General features: G+C 33.9%; 1 protein-coding gene across 1 annotated transcript; it reads right to left on the bottom strand.

Annotated features, from left to right (window-relative positions):
* Positions 1–6,560: 6,560 nt before the first annotated feature.
* LOC131035135 (cholesterol 22-monohydroxylase CYP90B52) lies at positions 6,561–11,252 on the bottom strand. Its single transcript, XM_057966777.2, has 9 exons — positions 10,820–11,252; positions 10,365–10,689; positions 9,660–9,812; positions 9,333–9,566; positions 9,033–9,128; positions 8,861–8,939; positions 7,987–8,093; positions 7,777–7,895; positions 6,561–7,245 (listed from the first exon to the last, which is right to left on the bottom strand). Exons 1-9 carry the CDS (start codon positions 11,032–11,034, stop codon positions 7,146–7,148), a joined length of 1,428 nt encoding a protein of 475 aa, XP_057822760.1. The 5' UTR covers positions 11,035–11,252; the 3' UTR covers positions 6,561–7,145.
* Positions 11,253–24,982: the final 13,730 nt, after the last annotated feature.

Below are 24,982 nucleotides of genomic sequence, written 5' to 3'. Positions count from 1 at the left end.
ATGAAATGATAGATTTTGTAATTAAACTTAGACATGGATTGCATTGGTGTAATAATTATTGTATATAAAGATTTACAAATTTTCGTAAATATTTATATTGAATAAGAATTAAAAATGATTTGTAATAATATGAGAATTGTTTTAATAAAAGTATGAATTAATTGATACTTAAAAAAATAGGAAGTGACTGGTTTGATGTTTATATTGGTGTATATAATTGTTATTTATATACTAAAAAATAATTTTTGAATTGTTAAATTGAATAATATTTAAGATTGGTCTATGATTATTTGAATGCAAAAATAAATTAGTTGGTATCTAAAGAAAAATTAAGTGATGGGTTTGAAGTTAAAAATATAAATTTAGGAACTATTTCAATGTAAAAACAAATATCTTAGCTGTTAAAGTAAATAACATGTAAAAACAATCAATCATAGCATATTAACTATTTTAATGAAAACATGGATAATTGAAAATGGAACTACATCAATACAAATAATTATTCTATGTATAGTACCAAAAATCAATTTCCTATCTGTTTCATTGAATAATATTTAATAATGGTATAATAACATGTTAATTGTTTCAATGAAAGTATGCATTAATTGACATTAAAAGGAAAATGAAGTGATCTTTTTGAAGTTTAATTAGAATAAGATTGCATTACTATAAATGATTACATTATGTATATTATCAAAAATTAAAATTTGAACTATTAAAGTGAATAATATTTAAGAAGTCTTGCAAAAGCATGCTAATTGTTTCAATGAAAGCATGACTTATTAACATCTAAAGAAAAAAGTGATGGGTTTGAAATTTAATTCAGATAGGAATGAACATCTAAAGAAAAATAAAGTGATGAGTTTGAAATTCAATTTAGATATCAATAATTATGATGATATTCTTGGATCTTAACTATGTGATAATGTTTTACATCCTCGTTTCGATTCATACTCTATGATAATCATATAATGAAGTATGCTTAATTAACATCTAAAGGAAAACAAAACAATACTTTTGAAATTTAATTTAGATATGGATCAATGTGATGATATATCTAGATTTTAACTTGTGATAATTTTTTACATCATCATTTTTTATCATACTCCATGACATGATACTCCATATTCCATGATAATCATATCGTAGAGTATGATCTGAAACATTGATGTAAATATGATTATGATCATCATAGAATATGATCCGAAACATTGATGTAAATATGACTATGATTATCATGAAGTAATTGTTGATGTAAATATGATTATGATTATCATGAAGTAAATATTGATATAAATTTGATTATGATTATCATAGAGTATGATCTGAAATATTTTTAATTAAAATAAGTAGCAAAACAAGGGTGATGGCCCTTTATACAAACAACCCGTATGCAAAAAAAAGAAAAGCAACAAAACAAGGGTGATAACCCATAATAGTCCTAGGTTGGACAAGATTTTAACAACAAGCCAAAAGACCATTGTTAAAATCAGGATGTCAAACCAGTAATAGCTCCAAAACTCTACTCAGGAGTGGAGAGATACACCCAAAGGAGTTTGGGGGGCAGGAAGGGGGGAAGGAAGACTTCCCCTTCCGCCTATGACAAACAACAGTCCAAGCAATACTATTATTAGGAATATCAGAAGAAGGATCAAACATGGAGATCCTTGCAAAGTTTTTGTTCCGCTCAGGAGTAGATTGCTGTTGTAGAACAATATTTGGAGCAGATTCACTAGGAGTAGATTGATGTCGCAGAACAAGAGCAATAGGTGTACAAGCCTCGGGGCTAGAGGAGGCCACACCAGTAGCAATGAGAGGGCCGACAGAGGCCTCAATATCATTAAGAGGCACAACCTCATCCCAGATTGGGTCATCATCCTCCTAGGAGAAGTCAAGTAGTCTTGACAACCAAGTGATCATCAATAGTGTTTTTCCACCAGGTAGCAACACATCAGTGGCGTGATAGAGAACAATTTAAAGCTAAGTGACCCATTGAGAACATCTCCAATAGCGAAAGAGGAGACCCTCATAATCCAACGATTGAGTCCATGGCCTATCCCCAACCATAAAAACCACATCCCCAGGGAGAGACATAGAGATGTCAATGTTGATGTAAGTATGATTATGATTATCATGGAGTAATTGTTGATGTAAATATGATTATTATCATCATGGAGCATGATCTGAAACATTGAAGTAAATATGATTATGATCATCATAGGATATGATCCGAAACATTGATGTAAATATGACTATGATTATCATGAAGTAATTGTTGATGTAAATATGATTATGATTATCATGAAGTAAATGTTGATATAAATCTGATTATGACTATCATAGAGTATGATCTAAAATATTTTTGATTAAAATAAGTATCAAAACAAGGGTGATGGCCCTTTATACAAACAACCTGTATGCGACAAAAAAGAAAAGCAACAAAACAAGGGTGATAACCCATAATAGTCCTAGGTTGGACAAGCCTTTAACAACAAGCCAGAAGACCATTGTTAAAATTAGGATGTCAAACCCGTAATAGCCCCAAGACTCGACTCAAGAGTGGGGAGATACACCCAAAGGATTTTGGGGGGCATGAAGGGGGGAAGGAAGACTTCCCCTTCCGCCTGTGACAAACAACAGTCCAAACAATACTATTATTAGGAATATCAGAAGAAGGATCAAATAGGCATATCCTTGCAAAGTTTTTGTTTCGCCTAGGAGCAGATTGCTGTTGCAGAACAATATTTGGAGAAGATTCACTAGGAGTAGATTGATGCTGCAGAACATGAACAATAGGTGTAGAAGCCTCGGGGCTAGAGGAGACCACATCAATAGCAATGAGAGGGCCGATAGAGGCCTCAACATCATTAAGAGGCATAACCTCATCCCAGATTGGGTCATCATCCCCCTGGGAGGAGTCAAGTTGTCTTGACAGTCAAGTGATCATCAATAGTGTTTTTCCACTAGGTATCAACACATCAGTGGCGTGATAGAGAATAATTGGAAGCTAAGTGACCTATTGAGAAACATCTCCAATAGCGAAAGAGGAGGCCCTCATAATCCAACGATTGAGTCCATGGCCTATCCCCCAACCATAAGAACCACATCCCTAGGGAGATGCATAAAGATGCCAATGTTGATTTAAGTATGATTATGATTATCGGGAAGTAGTTGTTGATGTAAATATGATTATTATTATCATGGAGTATGATCCAAAACATTGATGTAAATATGAGCATGATCATCATATAATATGATTCGAAACATTGATGTAAATATGATTATGATCATCATAGAATATGATCTAAAACGTTGATATAAATATGATTGTGATTATCATAGAGTATGATCCAAAACATTGATACAAATATGATTATCACGAAATATGATCCCAAAAATGAATGCAAAAATCATCACGAAATTAAAAATCCATAAACATGATCACATTAGGTATAAAGTTTCATGTTGTTTCATAGATAAAGGACTTCAAAATTGATGCTCTACCTAGATTGGTCAATGGCATAGGCGATATGAATAGGAAAGGTGAATATGGAGGGCAGAGATCTGGCTGACGAAACTGCCAAACTCAATTAATGCAATTGTATTTCGCGGCTGCCGACCAGAACGATCGCGACACTGCACTGCGTGCTCAAGGAATACAAAACACAACATAAAGACAATCTAAAATAGGACCTGCGCCGCTTGCTGGTCCTTGTGTACTGTTCTGTTACTTGCGGTAACTGTGTCCATCCCATGCTTTCCCTCCTAGATAATGATCAGGACCATCTCCTCGTGCACACGCAGCCAAGCACAATTATTCCACATTTCAATGGAATAACTGCGATGGCCGCATCATCTCTGACCAACCATTTATAACTTTTTTTTATGCATATGTGACTATGGCAGTTGAATTGATGGAATTGAATTGTAGGTGGAATGTCAAGATCTTGTAAGGGATTCTAGGTAATAATAAAGAGATGTTTATTTTCTGATATATTTGAACTTGTGGTTGTCAGATAAAGATGTCATTAAGATATTATTTGATACGTGAAAGTTTTTGAATTTGATTGTGTAAATATTTTTGTATCTTAAGTTTTTGTTGTTTGTATAGTTTTTGGATTTGATTGAGTGAACGTTTTTGTATCTTAGATTTCCACCTTTCGTATAATTTTTGGATTTGATTGCATGAACGTTTTTGTATCTTAGATTTCCACCATTCATATAATTTTTGGATTTGATTGTGTGGACGTTTTTGTATCTTAAATTTCTACGGTTTGTACTATTGAATTTGAAAGCTTTTAGATTTGAATATGTGGTTATGGATTAAAGATATTAAATTTTGATAATTGAAAGTTTTTGAACATGTGGTTGTCGATTAAAGATATTTTGTTTCGATAATTGAATTTGTTTGGATTTGATTGTGTTGGCATTTGTAAATTTTTATGTTGGTATTATTGAATTTGAAAGCTTTTGGATTCGACTACGTGAACATTTTTCTATCTTATATTTCTATTGTTCATTTGAAAGCTTCTAGATTTGAACATGTGGTCATTGATTACAAATAATAAATTTTGATAGTTGAAAGTTTTTGAACACGTGGCCATTGATTAAAGATATTAGATTTTGATAGTTGAAAGTTTTTGGATTTGATTGCGTGAATATTTTTCTATCTTAAATTTCTACATTTGTATCATTGAATTTGAAAGCTTTTGGATTTGACTACGTGGACATTTCTTTATCTTAAATTTTCACTTTCTATGTTATTGATTTGAAAGATTCTAAATTTGAGTGCATAAACATTTTTTTATATTGAATTTTCACAATTTTAGTTATTGAATTTGAAAACTTTTGGATTTGAACATGTAGTCATTGATTAAAGATATCAAATATCGATAGTTGAAAGTTTTTGGATTTGACTGAGTGAACATTTTTCCATCTTAAATCTCCACCATTCGCATTATTGAATTTGAAAGCTTCTAAATTTGACAACATGAACATTTTTCTATATTAAATTTCCACAATTCATATTATTGAATTTTAAAGCTTGTTGATTTGTCTACGTGAACATTTTTTCTATCTTAATTTCAACATTTCATATTATTGAAGTTGAAAGCTTCTAGATTTAATGGCTGAACTAGTAATCATTATAGCTAGCTTGCTCCGAAACAAAACATTGAATTTTGATGATTTTTTGGTTTTCTTCGTATGTGGTAAAGTGTTTATAGCTAAGGGAAGAGAACCAATAGCCATTATAGCTAAATTTGCGCGCCCACATATCCTAAACAGTACATTAGATTTTGACAATTTTTTTTTGGTTGTCTTCGTATGTGACTTAACTCCATATAGCTATTGTTTTGGCTTTTGGGTTGTAACGAGGCACACAACAGGATCAATTATGCAGGCAAGGGTCAAAAGGTACACATTTCAAAGCGTCACTCGATACCTACTTAAAGATGCCCCAATAATCGTGCACTTAAAATTGCTAATTCTTATGTACAAATAACCCAGTAGTCGTGCACAAACGCCCTAATAGTCATGCACAAATGGACCAATTATGAAGCAAAAAAGCTAAAAAGTGAGCGGTTATTGGTATATGTGAAATTTATTAATGGACATTTAGTTATCATTTTTTTGGTTTCTTTAAAGTTAGTAATTGGGGGGTTGGGTGAACAAGGAGTGAATGGTAATTGGAACATGGGTGGTAAGTGGTGCTCTTCCCCTATTGTTTTGGCTTTTGGGTGTGGGATTCATTATGCATGGAAGGGTCAAAAAGTGGTCATTTGAAGTTGACGTTAAGGGGAAGCATACTAGTAGCCATTATAGCCAACTTCGCACAACCACAAATATTAAGTTACAATATATCAAATTTCGCGCTGTGGGATTTGTTATGCCCACAAAGATTAAAAAAGTACACATTTCAAAGTGTCGCCAAATACCTAGTTAAAGATGCCCTAATAATCATGCACTTAAAATTGCCAATACTTGTGAACAAATGTCCTAGTAGTCATGCACAAGTGCCCCAGTAGGTCTGAACAAATGTGCCAATTATGGTCCAAAACAGTTAAAAAGTGAGCGGCTATTAGTACATGTGAAATTTATTAATGGACTTTTAGTTATCATTTTTTTGGTTCCTTTAAAATTAATAATTGAAGGGTTGGGTGCACAAAGAGTGAACGTTTATTGGAACTATAACGACTATGATACTCTTTCCTAGTGAATTTTTAATTAGCAAAATCTAATAAACGATTAATAAATTAATAGAACGAAGAATGTAATTGAACCCTTTTTACTTAAAAACATTTGAATTTTCACAATTCATATTTGAAAATTTCTAGATTTGTGATCTTCAAAACAAAGTGTACGGGAATGCTCGACTCATTAAATGCAGATGCTGAAAGGAGCATGAGTCTCATGTCTGACATAGCAGTTTAATGTGCGTGCGCTTACTGTCCAGGTCCACATTTACATTCATTTATTTTTCACAGTAAAACACAGCCAAGATTTTGTAGGAATTTTGGGTGGATTCTAATAAGTTTCCAAAACATTCAATATACTCCAGAGATTGGAAAACAACGTTGATATTGTATTAATAAGCATCCACAATGAAACAAGTTAAAAAGGCAAAAGAAAACAAATGTGTGATGTTCTCGAGGAACTTTACAATCCTGATCGTACAGGTACAATACATATTTTATTCAATTCTTTTGTTGAGTTGCACAGATCGGGTGTCTGAAAGGCCAGTGGTCCGTCCCATCTTTACTCTGCTGAAAATTCAGTCCCCCATTAAAACTGTAGTTTATAATGACTGAGGATGCCATTTTCAAGACTGGGACTTGTATGTTTTAAGTACTGGGTAGACTGTAATTCACAACCAGAGCGGTGAATTACTTTTATTTTAATGTGATGCGGATTTCTGACAATTCTACTTTGTCTTCTATCAGAAAAAGTACCTTCAAACACAGAAAAAAGGAACATCTTGCTGCAATGGTGTTAATGAAAGCGCGTGCACATAGAGAACCATGTGCAGAACCTGGAAACTCCCCCCGTAGCGCATTTTTGGGTAGATAGTTGTGGCCAGTACTTTTTTAGATATTATTATGCCTTTTCTGAAACTGGTGGGGCTGTGATGATATGATACGAGATAATTAATTATTATCATCAAGCAGGTGCAGTCTAATTTGAAGCCCCTTTTCAAACTCCACGAATGGAAAAACAAGTGGAACGTCTGATTCAACCAATTCCCACCTGTACATTACGCACAAACTTTTCACCATGAACATAATGAAATGAATCAAATCCCAAAGTAAGAAATCAAATCCAGAAGTAGTTAAATGATACAATGAAATCAAACAACTTATCAACTTATACCCACATGATCATATGACAAATTATTGAGTTTTGAATCATTTGAAAGATTTTACAGTATACAACACAACATAATCTACCTTTTCAATTCACTTGTATTAGATTTGGAAGATTTTACTGTACCCATATGATCATACAACATAATCTAGATTTTCAATTCACTTGTAATAAATTTGGAATATTTTACTGTGTACCCATATAATCATACAACATAAATATAATCTAACATTTCAATTCACTGGTAATAGATTTGGAAGATTTTACTGGACCCATATGATCATACAAAATAATCTAGGTTTTCAATTCACTTGCAATTAATTTAGAAGATTTTACTGTACACCCATATGATCATACAACATACTCTAAATCTTCAATTTAATTGTAATAGATTTGGAATTTTGTACAGTTTACCCATAATGGAGGACGAGGTGATGAAGAAAAACAGCAATCTCTACTTTTGCAAGTTCGACTCCCGTGCACAATCTTGGGCCTCCTCCAAAAGGCGTGAAATATGTACCACTTTCCACATTCTACGTTACATTCCATGATTAGGGTTAGAATTTTCCATTTCAATATAGCTAATAAATGTAGTCTGGGGAATCCCTTTTGGCATATACGTACCTGCCATCTCCAGGGATAAAACTCCATTGGATTCTCGTAAACAGTCGAATCTAAGTGCACAGCATCAAAAACAGGAAGAACTTTCCATCCCGCAGGTATTTCGAAGCCTATATATAAAGGCCATTCACCAACACATACATTAAAGGCATGAGATTTCTGAAATATCTCTAAATTTGATAGTGTTCAATATTTTGGATTGTCTTTTAATGTTTTTTTTTCTTCACTCTAATAATAGATCATAGAGTGTGATTGGAAATATCGATAAATATTCAACCAATTTAGAAACAAAATTTTGATAAAAGATTCATGCAATCGAATCACACTTCTTGATCTATAATCAAGATTCTCTTTTCATGCTGTTTGCTTTCTTCATCTTGATAATAGATCATGGAGGGTGATTAGAAATGTTGATAAAAAATTCATACAATCAATCTAAAAATAAAATGTTGATAAAAGATTCATGCAATCGAACCACACTCTTGATCTATCACCAGAGTTCTCTTTTCTTGCTGTTTACTTTCTTCATCTGAATGATAGATCAAAGAATGTGATTGCAAATGTTGATAAAAAATTCATGCAATCAAATCTGAAAACAAAACATTGATAAAAGATTTAGATATTTGAATCAGACTTCTTGATCTATCATCAAGATTCTCAATTCATGTTGTTTGTTTTCTTCATATTGATTATAGATTATGAAATGTGATTGAAAATATTGATTAAAAAATTCATACTATTATTGATAAAAAAATAGGACAATAGAATCTAGAAACATTTCAAACTAGAATAAATATTATTGACAGAGAGTTTTCAGGAGAGAAATAAGCTAGCATTGTCCCTAGCTTGCTTGTTGGTATTCATTTAAAGCTACTACCTTTAAATTGCACGTTCTGCAGGGCTTTCCGGTGGACAAAACGGACCACGTTTCCCAGCCGGAGGGTCTCGTTAATGACCTGTAAACAAAATAGGAATACGGAAATCTATTCTCAATTTTTTGGTCTCAACTTTGTCTATAGAGAATAAATGCATGAGAAAAAGGGACGAACACATTGCGTAAACTGCATTCGTTTGTAATCCTCCCAGTTCGGGCATGAATCCATCTCTGGCCGCTCTTTTACTCTCACAATACCCAAATGTTCCGACTGCAACACAGATTGACAGAATTTATGAGACATCACTGCTAGGATTTCACATTACATATACATGCTAAAACATACTGATTTTCTTATGATGAATCAAGAAGGATTATTATCTCATTTCCATGAATCATGTAGTACAATCAGAATCATTTAAAATATTAAACAATCAAATTCAAAAATCTATACGTATTAACATATATTGTTTACCCTAAGCCGTTTCATAGACTCAGGGGATCCCGCCAAGAAGTAAATGGCAAGAGTCAAGGCTATTGAAGAAGTTTCATGGCCTGCAAAGAGCAAGTTAAGAATGAGATCCAAGATTTGTTCTGTCGAGAGACTGCCCTCCTCCATTACTGTACTTAGCAGGTCCTCATGGTTGATGTCCGATTCACTTCTCTCCTCCATTTTCTTCCTCAGGATTTCAAGTATAGTTGCTCTTGACTGCCCAAACGAAAACAAGTTTCATTCAAGAAAACAAATTTTACATATATGGTAAACCCCCCAAAAATTCCAGGGTTGCAAAGGAATTTTCACCTTGAGTGCTCTCCTGTAGGTAGTCCCAGGAAGATTCAGAGGTGCAGATACCACACCTTTCATGAAAGAAAAATATTCTCTCATTAGATACTCTGTCTGCGGCTCCCACGGATTACAACTCATGATTTGCCTGGCCATCAGATTGAAAGTGTACTGAGGGGCAAACAGCAACATAGAAGTTTTAGGTAAAATGAAAGGAATTTCATCATTAAATTTGAAAGCTTCTAGATGTGACTGCAAAACTATCTTTTCTATCAACATTTCAAATCATATTTTAAGGTTCTATTATCAAGATAAAATGTGTTGAAGAGGAGAATGAATGGATTTCTATCAACATATTCGATCATATTCTATAATCCATCATCAGAATAAAGTGAGGTAGAGAAGATAATGAATTCATCTATGACCCATCAAAGAATATGGTTTGAAACATTGATATTGTATGGTCTGAAACATTTGTAGAGAAGAGAATGAACTCATCTATGATCCATCATAGAATATGGTCTGAAATATTGATATGGTATGGTCTGAAATATTGATAAAAAAGAAAATGAATTCATTTATGACCCAAATAAAATGTGTTGAAAGAAAGAATGAATTCAACATAAAATATGTTCCAGAACATTTGATGAAAATATATAAAAAATTTCAAATTCAATAACATGAACTGTAATTTCATTATTCAATGAATATATGTGCTGCCACCTTTTTGGCCTCGGCCTGTGCACTGACAAGCTGTTTGTCCCTCCACGACTTGAGAGTGTAAAGAGCATGAGAATGTATCTCCTGCAAAATGTGGCTTCTAAGCTTGGTATTGCTCATAAACTTCAAGGCAATGCTTCGCATATGTTTATGCATGTCTCCAACCACAAAAAGCATGGACCATTGGCCTAAAATGCCTGCCATACTAGAGGGATAATTGCATTCAAACAGTCGCCCTTCATTTTGAAGAATGAAGTTGTTAAGCTCCGGGTCTGCTGAGACCACAGTTGGGTGCCCAAACAAATGGGTTTTGAATATCTTCCCATACCTACAATTCACATTCACTATCATTCAATCAATTTCATCTTTTCTCAAAAGATTGTAATGTAATGAATCTTGCCTAGAAATATGTTGTTTCATGAATCTTACCTAGAAACATGTTTTTCCATGAATCTTACCTAGAAATATGTTGTTCCATGAATCTTCCAGGCGTAGTAGCCAAGTGGGGTTTTAGGTACGACGATGTTTCTCCTAGGAGCGGCCATCCCATTCTCCCAGGGGGAAGTCTTTGTGTGTTGTGCCTACGTCCAATGGGATTCGATCTCCAGATGTGTCTGATGACAAAAAACAGCACAAAAGCCACGAATGATGTCATGAGAATGGTGGATTCCATGGATTGATTCAAGGGTAGCCTTCCGAAGAATTTTACACTGTTTGGTCGGCCCTGTAGATGTTATAACAAACATACATTGAATCCTCCTAAAATTTGTCCCTCACTGGGATACCTAAATACATCAAAATGCTTTTCTGCTCTACAAAAACAGACATTCAAGTACAATCTGATCTCATTCTAGAGCAACTGTACGCTTAGAATAAATGGAATGCCAAGCTCCACATGGCTACTCATTACTACCTAGTCTCTTTCCACGGTAAATTATTTATCCGAGCATTACAGCCATACGTTACATTTCAAGGCTGCCATTTTGGCTTTTGCTTAATTTATCTTTCATTTTGTTCATCTATAGGTACCCATTCTCTTCGCTTTTTAACCACATAGTGCTGCCTTTTTGGTTTTTCTAAGTTGGCGGCGTTGTGTCCTCTATTAAAAGTTATTTACTAGTCGAATGGATAGAAATGTAGCTTAAATTATTATAATTTTTTAAAAGTTTAACATATCTTAATGAATCAATGAGATCATAAGTGAGGGGATCTCATCGCCTCATTTTCATTTATCAATGTTGAGGTTCAATCTTCGAAGCACGAGTCTACAATCACAATGATTTAGCGAAGGTTTGAATCTTGGTGGTCACACCAACACCACCACCACTTAACCAACACACTATGGGACAAACTCCATGAAGGTGGGTATTTTTTTTTTCTATTATTCCACTTTAAAATTTAATCAAATATTTTTTATGCTATTATTATTGTAAACTAACAATCCAATTGTAATAGTATTGGAATCCTAACTCTAACCTTAGGTGACCACATATGCTAATAGTAACAATAACCCTAACCCTACCATACTAACCTTCACCAAAATTGAATCACAATCATAATAATGACTCTTAATGATCCTTAATTGAATTGTAACTTAAATGCAATATTATTTATTAGATTATATTTTATATTAGTATTATATTTATCCTTGTGAAAAAATATATTCTATTATATTCTTTATTATAATATGTATTAAATTAATGCTATATTTATCCTTATCCTTGAGAAAAAGTTGAATTTTATGAACAACAATTCTAAATCCTCATGTTGCCATTGTAGAATGCTTGCGGGTGCAATGATTACATTTTAAAATAAAATGGTGGTCTTGACCCCAGGTTTATTCAATTGAATAGTTAAGTCCTATTTGCTAACTCTATCATTTGAAATATTATCAAGAAAGGTGCAACACTTGTTTAATAGGACCTCCTTTTGATTGGCATAATGTTGTTTTCTATATAGATTCATGGGATTGTCATCCTTTGATTCTCACCTCCTTTCTCCATATGTTTGCTTTGAATAAAGTCTTTTGGAATGCTAGCTAGTGTAAAGTTTACACTTTAAAGCTTCTTACTTAGTAGGAGAATCTTGCATTTATTATTGGAAGGATCCATGTAATTGGCCTTTTTGGGGAGATCTAGGTGCTTGGGTTGCCCTAAGATTTGATCTATTTTATTATTAGTTATCTTATTGTTGTCTATTGATATTTGTTACCCTCCTTGGTGGATTGAGTTTTATTTTTTTATAAAACCCTTGTAAGTTTATTTCAGAGTATCCGGTAACTCACACCTGAACAATGGTTGAATTCTAACAAATCTTTTAGCCTAATAGTGAAGGTAACATATAAATCCCTTTTGAAGATAATGATTCATGTCATTGTAGTAAATTTTTGTCTTATTCCTCATATGACAGTGAAGCTATCTATGATCAGGTTTATGAAGAACAAAAAAAGTTATGAAGAATTTGAAGATTATTGTGAGCATTAGGGAAGATGTTGTTCATGCTTCGTATAAGAAGATGAGAAGACATAATGGACATGGAAGAATAATATTGCAATCCTCCTCTAGTCTCTTTCCCTCATAATTATTTTATGTCATCTAATCCCTCTATTAATTTTTGCCAATTTGCTTATGATTCTTTGTTTCTTTATTATTTGTTAAGTCTAATTTGTTTTATCAACCTTTTCTCTATATTTTACCCTATATAAGGAACTAGTTTGGAATATTAACTTTCCTCGTTAATCTTATCATAAAAGTCCAAATAGAGGGATTTAGCAAGAAAATATTTGCACTTATAGACATATGATCTACCATTAGTCTTTCCATAAGCCATAATTAGACCCAACATAAGATCTTTATAAAAGAACTAGGTATTGTTCAAATTATAAGGAAAAAACCTATAATAACCTTGTCAGTCTATGAGAGTTTAGTTCTCTGTGTGAATTTTGGATAAATGAGGATATATAAACTGATATCATTCTAGGATGGGACTTTCTTAAATAATTCAAGTTCTTTTCATTCTACACTAGTAGTATTGTCTTAGGAAATCATAAAGAAATACATTTTCAACATCTTCCTCAAGCAACATATGTTATAAATGTTATTGGTATATTCAATGAAGAAGGGAATTTGATTTATGAAGATCTAGTTGTTACTACAGTTAGAAAATCCAAAGAATTGCCAACAAAATGCGAAAAGAAGATATTGAAAAAAGATTTCTTTGACAATCTTATTTCAATATTTAGAAATGATAAATGGTGTGATTTGTAGACAATTCCAAACACCGAATAAATACATATTTGTCTCCAAATGTCACTAGAGGATATAGGGATAGAAAATTATGGAGTAATCTTATAGTTGGTGGATAGTACGGTTGATAAAATATTATACTTTACATAAATTGTATCGTTTAAAATAATATTTTTTATTGAAAAAATTTGGTATAAGAATTTCACCTAGTGGAAAAGGATATGGAATAATTATTGTTGACCTTAATATAATCTTTTTCTTTGGCTACATTCTTAAAAATAATTTCATACCTAGGACTACATAAGAAATAGAGGATTCTAAGGTCTTTCTAATATGCTCTTTGTGGGGTTAATGGGGATTATGTGGCTCATGTTTTCTTTTTGTGCTCTTTTTTTAAAGGTATTTGGAGATGAAATTGGCACATCTAGAACTAGCTTCTAGTTAGTGCTACTTGTTGGTTTAAATTTGGACTAGTTTTGGATGTCTTCCTTTTTCTATCTCTTGACAACCTAAGATATTGGCCCCATCTTTATTCTTTAAAAAATTTGGTTAGAAAGAAATTATTAGATATTCCAAGGTTATTAAGCCTTGTTGGGGTGTCTAGTAGAAGATTTTGGGCTCAATAAAAAATAATTTGTTGGCTAAGTTTTTTGTTGACGAAATCTTAGCTGCCTATGATATTGAAATTTTGAGGCAATTAGATTTGAAATATTTGGTTGGCTATATGCATTCTATCTATACAATCAAATATTCTAATAATGTAAGTGAAACAAATAAATGGTCTCCTTCTCCATTGAATTATTTTAAAATTAATGTTGATGGTTATTTCTAGGGAAATATGGGTGTAGCAATTTTTCATGGAGTTGGAAAAGATAATGTTGGTTTGGTTCACTTATTTTTCTCTTCTACAATGGGTATTGGCACTAAAATTTAGATGGATGCTTCATCCATCCTTGTGGCTCCACAAAAAGGTTATGAGTTGGGTTGGAAGAAGATAACTTTTGTGAGATAGATTCCATGATTTGTCCTCCATTCTAAAGTTTGTGAGATAGATTCCATGATTTTCCTCCATTATAAATAATGGGAAGTATCATGAATCTTCTTGAAGGTTGGATTTTTTTGTAAACTAGATTCTTTTCCTTTCACAAAATTTTAATTTCATCTCATTTATTCATATTCCTAGATTATGGAATGTTGTTGTTGACTGTTCGACCAAATGTACCTTTAAAATTAATCATGACTAGAATGTTCCTTATCTTCTACTCAATTTTTACATTTTCTTTAGCTCCTTCATAATAATTTAATTTAATTTTTTCTCAGTCTACACAATTTCTTCAACCCTTTCATAATGATTTAATTTAATCATACCAATCTATTTTTGTTAATATTTTATATGTTGTGTTGGTTTCATGAATTCCTTAGATATGGTGGGTTTTTGTGAAAGCTCATTAGATTTTTATACTTTTGGCTTTAGTGACACTTATACTATTTTAAAATATTTTTTATATTTTTCTTAATTATATATATAATTTATAATATTTAAACAAGTATAATAAAGTGGTATAGAATAGTTTGCCTTTGAAATATTGTAAAAATAATTTATTTTGTATTGTATTGTTGTGTATATAATAAAAAAAGGTAGGAAAAAGGCCCCCATACCTAAATGTTATGAGGAAAAAAAACAAAAAAACTTCAGGAATAGAATGTTGTACCAACATAACACTAGGATGGATAAAAGCATAACATAGAAAAATAGAAAATCTAAAAAATAGTAGTAGCCTAGGTGATATTCACATTGTGAAGGATCATAAGAGTGTTCTACTCATCTAATATTTGGTTAAAATTTCCATTCCACATGTCCATATATTTATCCTCATTGGTTTTTTGGGCCTCATGAATTTTCTTTAGTTTCTTCTTCTCTTTGTGTATTTTTTTGCTCTAGTTCTTTTACCTCCTATTGTTTTTCTCTTGTAGGATGGTCATAGAAACAATCTAGTAAGTCTTTTGAGATTGAGATAATTTGAACCATCATATCCTTAATTTGGGTGATTATGTTTCCCATCTTTTCAATTTTATCTTCTTCAAAAAATGACTTTTTTTTTTCAATTCTCTTTATATGAAAATTTTCTAGTTGATGGTCATTTATTTCCTCTTTTTCTTTTTACATTTCATTTTTCCACTTTGGGTAAGTTCAAATGGGGGGTTTGAGTTTGGGACCTAAGAAATAGATTTGGTTTCCACCACCACCTCTTCATCAAGACTTTTGATTTAACATAAGAGAAAACCTTGAAAGTGACAATCCATAAGGGTGTTATAAGTTGGGTTGATATCTTCTTCTTCATTGTCATCATCAATAACTGAGATCACTTCTTACACACTATTTTCCTTCTCTTTTCTATCTTTCTTTTCTTGTAAATTAATGATGAAAAGTCCCATAGGTCTTCTCTTAATTCTTTTTTTGAGCATTCCTATTTTCAACTTTATCCACCTCCTCCTTACCCCTACTCTTTTTAGGTCTTCCCCTTTTCTACATAATTTCTTGAGTTTGTTTGAGTCTACAATATCTTCTTCTACCGTCTCCCCACTACCGAGTTTCTCCCTTAAAGAGGAATGCACTTTCAATGACTTTTTAATTTTAAAATTGGCTTATTTGAACACAATCATTAATTCCTGAAAGGGACTAGGCTTTCCGTTCTTACTATCCATAGTATGAGGATTAGTCTTGTGAGAAATTCTAGGGGAGTTCAACTTCTCATTTTGTAAAAGTTCTTTAGAGGGCTCTCAATCACCTTAACATTTTTATACTAGAGAGATTTTCCATAATGATTTGGGGACTCTTGCTCGGCTCATCCTTAATCTCAGTACTAGATTCATTAGTCCTTGAATAATTCAAAGCATGAGGAGGTGTTTTATTTAAGTTATTTGATATAAATAGAATACAAGGCCTTGATGTAGGGGAGGCTTGTCCCCATTGAGGATGAAGGCTTCCAAGAAAGTTAATATATAAAAGGGAGAACTAATTAACTTTGATTTCTTAAATAAGACAACAGAGGAAAGTGATATGTGTGAACTACACCAAAGTGATCTTCAAGAGTAAAATACTTGATAATATGAAAACTTACCTCATCCTAGGGACTTGGTAGTTCCTTTTGTTTGTAGCCAATTTGGAATATCACAGGTATCTCTTCCTTCCTAAGAAAAGGCATCTATAAATAATTTTTTATCTTGAGATTTGTGGATCCTTTTCACCTTTCACCCTTTACAAATAGTTCTCATAGCATTTTCTATAATCTCCCATGTTGCCATGAATTCAACCCCTTCAATTTTCAACCTCTTGTAGGCTCCAAGAGTAAATAAAATTATAAACAAATCTTGTCATGTCTTTACATTTCTTTAAAGTAATTTTAACAACCCCAACTTGTTAAAAAATCTACAATTTTCATTAGTTTCTAATAGGTGGAAATTTCCACTGATAATTTTCACCTCCCATTTTGATTTTTTTTCTTTTACAAAATAATAAGAATTTAAACTATAACCTTTTGAAATACTTACAATGTCATTGTGATATTATAATTGAAACAAAGAGGTTTTAGATCTCTAACGTAAATAAATGTAACCTAAATACCTCAAAGGCCCTTTTTTAACATTGGAACATGAATAGGCCTAACTACTACTCTCAAAGGAGAGCCAGGCATTGAGATTCCATTACTTTGATGTAAGAAGATAATCTTAAAACATTGTGTGTATGTGATCTAGGTTAATGATAAAAAAATGATTATATTTAATAGTAAACAATAGGTACATAATGAAATATTAAAATAGTAAGATAGATATAGAATAGAGACATATAGAGGAACTTGTATTTGAAATTTGGTACTAATTCTGCTATAAAGGATGGAAAATTCTAAGGAATTATGTTTTTACTAAGTAAATCCACTAAATAGACCAATAAACCAAATTACATTGAAAGAGGGTTGAACCCAATAGATTTAGGCTCAATCCCAATGGGAAAGAGATTGAGATTTTGATTGGATTCAGTTGGTTGGAAATGATTAGCCTCTTTCTAAGTTGAATTATAATGTAATTGTGGAATTAGGGTACAATCATGAATTATTGAAGTAAATTGACAGAAACAATAAGCTATAGATGTCCCACTGAGCCACCAACTTGGATCTAGGAAAAAGGAGATGTGTAGAACCTGTTCTCAGAAGTTCGACCTGGATTTTTGGGACTAGGTAACATAGATCTGCCTTGGTCCTCCAAAATTTTTGTTGTCGAAAGCTGAACTTGTTCTTCATAGTCGACACTACTAGATTTCCTCAGTATAGCTCCGCACCTGTCTCCTACACACAAAAAGTAAGAGAAATATGTTGGGATTAGGGGTTTTCCTTAGGTCAAACCCTAGTTTTTGAATTAACCATGAGATTGAATTAACAAATGTAATTGTGGATCAAAACCCTTAGCCTCCCTTTCGGGCCCCTTTATTGTTTTAATTTTGTTGCCTTGGTTATTAAAAGGTTTATTTCCTTTCTCACCATGTGTTAGTAGGGCACATTTTTGAGATTGGCACTTTTACCTTGGCTCCACAAAGTCCCACCATGCTGCCACATGTCCTTTTCCTTGCACCCCTATCTAGGCTTTCAAGCAAGTTCGCTCCTACATGTGGCGCTCACCACGTGCGTCATTGGTGGGGTTTTCTTAAGAGAGGAAAGAAAACACACCAAAACACCCCTCTCGCTTTCTACAAGTCACACCTGTGGACTTTCAAGAAAAGAAAGGGAATGAAGGAGAGAGAAGCCCCACCCTATTGCCACACATACATCCAGCCAAATGATTAGCCATGAGTAGGCAGGTTGAAATTTTTAAGATCATCACATCTTGAAGGAGATGCGAGGGCACGTTCTGATGACAAGCATCTATTTTTGGGAGTTGCATGGATTTGATTCAAGGAGCTGATTTGTTGAAGACCAAAAATCAATGAAATGGGGAATGGGACATGGTTGGTGAAAAACGTGAGCAACAACCACATTGCCAAGGAGGGGAATATTTTCTATTTTCTTGGGAGTCTCTTTTGTCTTTAAAAAGGGGAGGAGAAATCATTTTAGGGGGTTCACACAAAGAGACAATTTGGGGATTTTTACTCAGACTTTAGCATTTTTTTTCAGTTTTATGCAAGATAGATAATCAGGCTATGCTGATTTCAGGCCTTTATGTTTATTTGTTAATGTTTTTAGTTGAACTATGATTTATGTCAATTAAAGTAAGAATTGAAAACTTGCAATTTGTATAAGCTTTTAAGATCTTAAGCATAATTTTTGTTGGTTGAATCATGTCTTAGACTCTTTTATTTGGTGTGTTTTTTTTTAAAGTCATATTATGATTGTAGTGAATCTTTGAAATTTTGCTGTTATGATTTCTGAATTATCAAGCCTTTAAATTGTGCACATGATGTATGGTTTTTGTGCTTTTGAATGTTTAGAATCATAAATCTTTGGTGAATCACCTTAGTTTTATTTTCAACATTTTCTCTTCCCCTTTTCCTATTTCATATGAAGAACCGGCTTCTAAAATCCTGAAGGTTGTTCAATGATGTGCAATAGGTTCCCCACTCATTGAACTTCCCATAAGGTTGTTTTCTAAACGTAATTTGAGGCATCAACAATTCTTTTTCTGGCATGACTGGTGGGACCAAAAACATCAAAACCATAAGTGGGTGTATGATCCATAGACCTATTACCATATCCCAAACTACCGTGAAACCCAAATTGTTGGTACCACCTCTAGTAATAGTTCGGGCAAGAAGCTCACGAGGAGGTATTCAGGCCTAGATCCAAGCTCTAGTGCAAATGGCAGTCCCTCCTCCAAGAAATTTTGTGACATGGAATAGTGGGGCTCCTCTTATCCCACCTGCTCCTCTTGCGCAGTGGGATCCCATTTTAGCTTCTACCCTGAAGGCTTTGCCCAAATTCATAGGGGAAGATTCTATACTCCTGTAGAACACTTGCAAGATGTAGCTGATGTTTGTACTATGTATAACATCACACAACAAAATATGACATTAAGATTGCTTGCAACCTCTTTTAAATGCAAGGCACACGATTGGTATCGTTCCTTATAGCCTAATTCAATTATAGATTGGGACCAACTTGGAGATCGACTCTTTGATCATTTCACAGAGAAAGGAGACCAATCTTCACTATTGCAACAGTTAATAACCCTTAAGCAGGCTCCTCAAGAAGTGATAATTGATTTCAACACTAGATTCCACAAGACCTGGCAAATGATTCCAACAACTACTCCTCCTCCAAATGATATGTCATTTGTCTTTTACAGGCTAAAAGTCTAAAACTCTGACATATCTATCATGATTCAGTCTCTTGGAGGGAACACCTTACTAGATGCCTATATCTTAGCAGTAGAGATGAGAATAACCTAATCGACATCGAAAATATTGAACCGCCTAGACCACCTATGCCTGTTTTCCCTGAATTATCAAGCCAAGTATAAGATCAAGCTTCTCTTAGTCTATCGGTACCTCCTCAATCTATGTATGTATATCCTAGCTCTCAACAGAGAAACATCATGACTTCTACTTCACTAAGGATAGAGGTGAATGATATGAAAAACTTATTGAAGACTTTCTTAAATGAGATAATCAATATCAAGATGCAACAGGCTACGCCTACATGGCCTTCTTTCCAAAATTATCAAGGCAGGAGACCTCTGTACCAACAAAATTAGTTCCAAGGGGGCTCAAAGAAAATTTCTCAAGCTCAACCTAACAACTAGATTGTGCCTATCTTTAAACCCTTGCAAACCATTCCTCAAACCAAAATAAAGAGTTAGTAGCAGGTTAGAATAACCTTGTGGACATCACTAATTCCCGGTGTTTTCCTTGTAATGAAGCACATATGCCACAAAATTTTAAGTGAGGCAATTTCCAACAAAAGGTAGTTGAGCAGTGTAGTCAAGGGAATACACCAGATGTAGGAGTCTACACCTACTCTTCTTTGGGAATGGATAATTTTGTGCTCACTGCCCAAATGTACGGTATATCCTTAAAATAAGAATCTGAAATTGCTCCCAATGTGCACTCTTTTCATGGATGGAAGGTGAAGAGGTCATGTTTGCTAATGATGCCTCAACTTCAGAAACTCCTTAGGTGCAATCTGATTACAACACCTGCTCAAAGTGTAGACTTACAAGGGATCCTATAATCTAGCAGCATAAGGTTGGTGTTTTCATGTCAAAAATCATGAGAAATTAAGCTAATTAGGCTAAGGGAAATCACTAAAACCCAAATAATTAACTAATTCAACGCAAATCAATAAAAGTATTGCAAAATAAGGAAATTAAACTAAATAAGAAAATCCCCCTTTATAGAAAATTTGCTTCCATTGTCCTTCTCTTCTTTGCACAATACTGTTCTCAGTGTTGCTATGATTAACCTGCAAAATGTCATAAAGATTTGAAGTTTGTGATTCAGAAAATTGGGGAGAATTGAGTTGAATTTATAGATTCCGGAGGATGAAAATGGATAGTTGAGATTCATTCTAGAATAGAATCAATCAACGATGGAGATTGATTGAGACAAAATTGATTGAGAGTTTAACTCATTTGATTGATGATTCAATTGGATTGATTGATCAGTGAATTGATTAGAATGATCAATGAACTGATTTGATTGGTTTGTTAACTAATTTGATTGCTCTATTCCAAAAAGGTGATTGAGATTTGAAAAAGGTGATTGAGGAGTTAAGTGAGTTAACTAGGGAGATGATTGAATAGATTGTTCAGTTGACTGAGTTGATTGCTCCAGATGGGCCGATGATGCATACGATTTACCATTTTGCAGACAATAGCGCTACTTTATTGGTAGGATTGTGGAGACTCAATGCATTATTGAGGTCCATATCCTTGGGCATGTATTGAGACAGTTTGGAGAGGTACATGGAGTACCTGATGTGAAAACTTTATGAGGATTTCTAGGGAGGTTTCTGACTATGGAGCCTGTATTTAGCCTCATGTCTCTTTTGCAGAGTTTGACAACTTACATGCAATGCATTGGGGTTGGGGTGCTAGGGATACATATCTTGGGATGATGCCACAATATGATGCATGGTGGATCAATCATAGGCCTATTCCACTCATTGATCCTACTATTTGTAACACACCTCAGATGACTAGGCAACGAAGACAACATAGAGGCGGGAGGGGTGGTAGGGGTGGGAGAGGAGATGGAGGTGGTGGTGCAGTTGCGGTGATTATTGCAGTAGGAGGTGAGGAGGAGAGTGATCAGTAGGAGGGAGATGAGGAGGAGGGTGGGGATATTAAGGTGGAAATCGATGGAGACACTGAGTCGGTTAGCGAGAGTGGAGATTCCTCATCTTCTAGATCTTTGAGTAGTGAGGTGGTGATAACTCTAGTGACACCGATATGCTGGAGCTAGAGGATGTTCTCCTTGCATAGGGCAGTGATCATGGACAAGATGATGATGATCCACAACTTATGCAAGATCAAATTCAGAGCCTACAAGATGCTTTGGCTACAGAGCAACAACGACACATATACGATCAAGCTACCTTTCATCATGAGTATGCATCTGTGGTGATGAAGAGAGACAGTTTGATCACTGAGCAGGATCCATTGCAGATAGAGTGAGATCAGATTCTCACTGAGCGGGATTTGGCTATTTAGAGGGCTTAGTTAGCTCAAGATGCTTTCGATCAGTATGTTTCTCCAAGTGGTGCCACACATTCTCATGATGGTAGACTCTTTGATGCTGCTCAAGAGGTGATGTACTACTGACAACATTATGAGTTGGCCATTCTTGAGGGTCAGAGAGTACCGAACTATTTCACTTATAGGTTGCGAAGTAGATCTAGTAGATCAACGAATCGTGATACTAGTAGCAGAGGAGTGATGGGTCCACCCTATGCACTACCAGGTCATCCTAGGGGAGGATTGAACGAACATGGTCTTGGTCTAGATCCTGATAGAGGCAACATTGGTTGAGCCTTTGTGATTTGTGACTTTTTGAGATGTTTTGATGATGTATTCTGACATATTACCATTTTTGAGATATGTATGATATGCATTTTGGCGGTGTTTCTATATACATGTGTTTTATACTTATGTGATGTATGATTCTATATGCAGTATATGCTTTTGATACACATGTATGTTTTTACTTATATAATACTATATGATGATAATGCCTTGATATGATAATATGGTTTATGATAATGAGCTAACTTAATGGTGAATGCAACTAAATGTTAGTGAATTCAACTTAATATATAAAATGCAACTAAATTAATGACACTATATGGAAATGCAACTAATGATAATGATGAATGAACCTTAATGCAACTATATGTCAATCAATCTAAATGAAATAAATGCGCTTATAGGATAATGAATCTAAATGAAATGTATATACTTTTAATGCAATGGTGGATGTAACTAGTAATGCAAATGCAACTAAATGATAAATGAATCTTAATAAAAATGAATGTCCCTATATGCAACCTAATTAATGAATCTTATATATTAATGAATGCACTTTAATGCAATGCAACTTTATGATTATGAACTTTTAATGCAACTAAATGAATGCAACTTTTTGAAATGTGTCAAAATATCCTTTGTAACACTTGACTCTATTAATCGAGAAGAAAGTTTAGTAGAAATAAGAATGAAATATTAGATGCAATTAGAAGTGAGAAATGATAGATGAAATTGATTTGATAAGAGATGGTAATTATGACTTATTGTACCTTTATTTTACCTAGCGCAACATAATTCATCATTAAGCTTTATTATGTAGCAATGGAGCTTTGTACAGTAGGGTATTAGGAATGAAGATGTACGTGATATCTCATTGCAGAAACAAACACTTAGAAAACAAGGATTGAACCCCTCCATTCTGGGTGTAGCGCCAAGGGTCAAGGTATGTGTGATAGTCAGAACCATAGCTATCCTTAACTTCACTTTTGCATAGGATACTTGTCGAATGAACGTACCAACACATACACTCAAGGAACCATTGCACCAGAACTTCATCGGTTCACACCACAAATAGAAAATAAATCAAGAGACCATGACCATCATGGCTCTTCTATTCATTTGTGTACATCCTTAAGTAGCATAGGAACATGATTTGTCACCAATTGATAAAAAGATAAAGACTAACTTGAAGGAACACAAATGGACCACTGAGGGGGCAAGGGGGGGGGGGCTGAATCAGTGGTAATAAAAAAACTTGAACTTTCTAAAGATTAAAGCTCTAATAATTGAGGAAAAGCAACCATGAGCAATGAAATTAAGCTAGTTTGCGCATACACATAGAAAGCAAACTCATAACACCCGATATACAAGGAAAACCCACGATGGGGAAAAACCTCGATGCGAAATGTTGCTAGAGTCTACTGCTCTAGTCCAGCCTCATAGAGAAAAGTATGATTACACATTTATGGATACCAATCCAAAGGAGCACCAACCCCTAGCTTTATGGGCACCAACCCAAAGGAGAACTAACCCTTGATCTGAGCACACACTCAAATGATTACAATAAAAGAAAATTTGATCATAGTTAGACACCTTGTTACAAATGAAATTTTGTAACTCACATTTGTATTATACACTTGAGATTGACTTGACTATTCTCTGCTCACTATTTCTATCCTCTGCTTTCTAATATCAATTGTCTATCCCCCGTTCTCTACCTTTTGATCTCTTCTTACTTCTTCACTAGCTCTTTGATATCTGCTTTGATCAGAAATCTTTCTCTGTCCCCACTCTATGTGGATAACGTTCCTAGTTTTCTACCTCTGCTCTCTACTCCTGGCTCATTGCTCTGAAACCTTAGTCTTCTCTCCTCTATGTCTTCTTTACTTGGTGTGAATTACCTATTGTGTTTATCACACTCTCTGAGAAACTATCACTTCTTTGTGCCTTTAGGTATTCTCCTCTTTTCTATCCTGCACTCGGGTTCAACACCTTCTCCTCTGCTCTCCTTCTTTCTACTCTGACTTGCTTCACACACACTAACTCTTCTCTCCCCCATACTTCCACTCATTCCTTCAACTTACCTCCTTACTACACTGGTAGCCATCTCTATACGTTACAAACTTTCCCTCCAAGAGAAAATTCAAATGTACTTCTCAAGCTTCCAAGAAATTTGTCCTATACCCTACTTAGCCGCCATCATTAATTTCATCTTCTTCTAATTTAAGGTTGATCTTTGAGTTTAGATTACTACAATTAGTAATATTCACAAGCCAGGAGCTATGATGTCTTGTTGACTGGAGGTTTTTAGATCTTCTTATAGTTGTGATATATGATTGACCAAAGATATGATCTTTTGGATCTACT

The sequence above is a fragment of the Cryptomeria japonica genome, chromosome 6 (genome assembly GCF_030272615.1).
Source record: "Cryptomeria japonica chromosome 6, Sugi_1.0, whole genome shotgun sequence".
NCBI lineage: Eukaryota > Viridiplantae > Streptophyta > Pinopsida > Cupressales > Cupressaceae > Cryptomeria > Cryptomeria japonica.
The sequence above is the reverse complement of the archived record's forward strand: the minus strand, read 5'-3'. Positions and strand labels throughout refer to the sequence as shown.

Excerpts from the sequence above, each read along its gene's own strand:
- LOC131035135 (XM_057966777.2), bottom strand. The coding sequence starts at position 11,034 with ATGGAATCCACCATTCTCATGACATCATTCGTGGCTTTTGTGCTGTTT. Across the intron at positions 8,940-9,032 it reads GAATGCAGTTTACGCAATGT|GTCATTAACGAGACCCTCCG; the intron begins GTTCGTCCCTTT and ends TTTTGTTTACAG. Across the intron at positions 7,246-7,776 it reads CACCTCGTCCTCCATTATGG|GTGGGAATTGGTTGAATCAG; the intron begins GTAAACTGTACA and ends CGTAATGTACAG.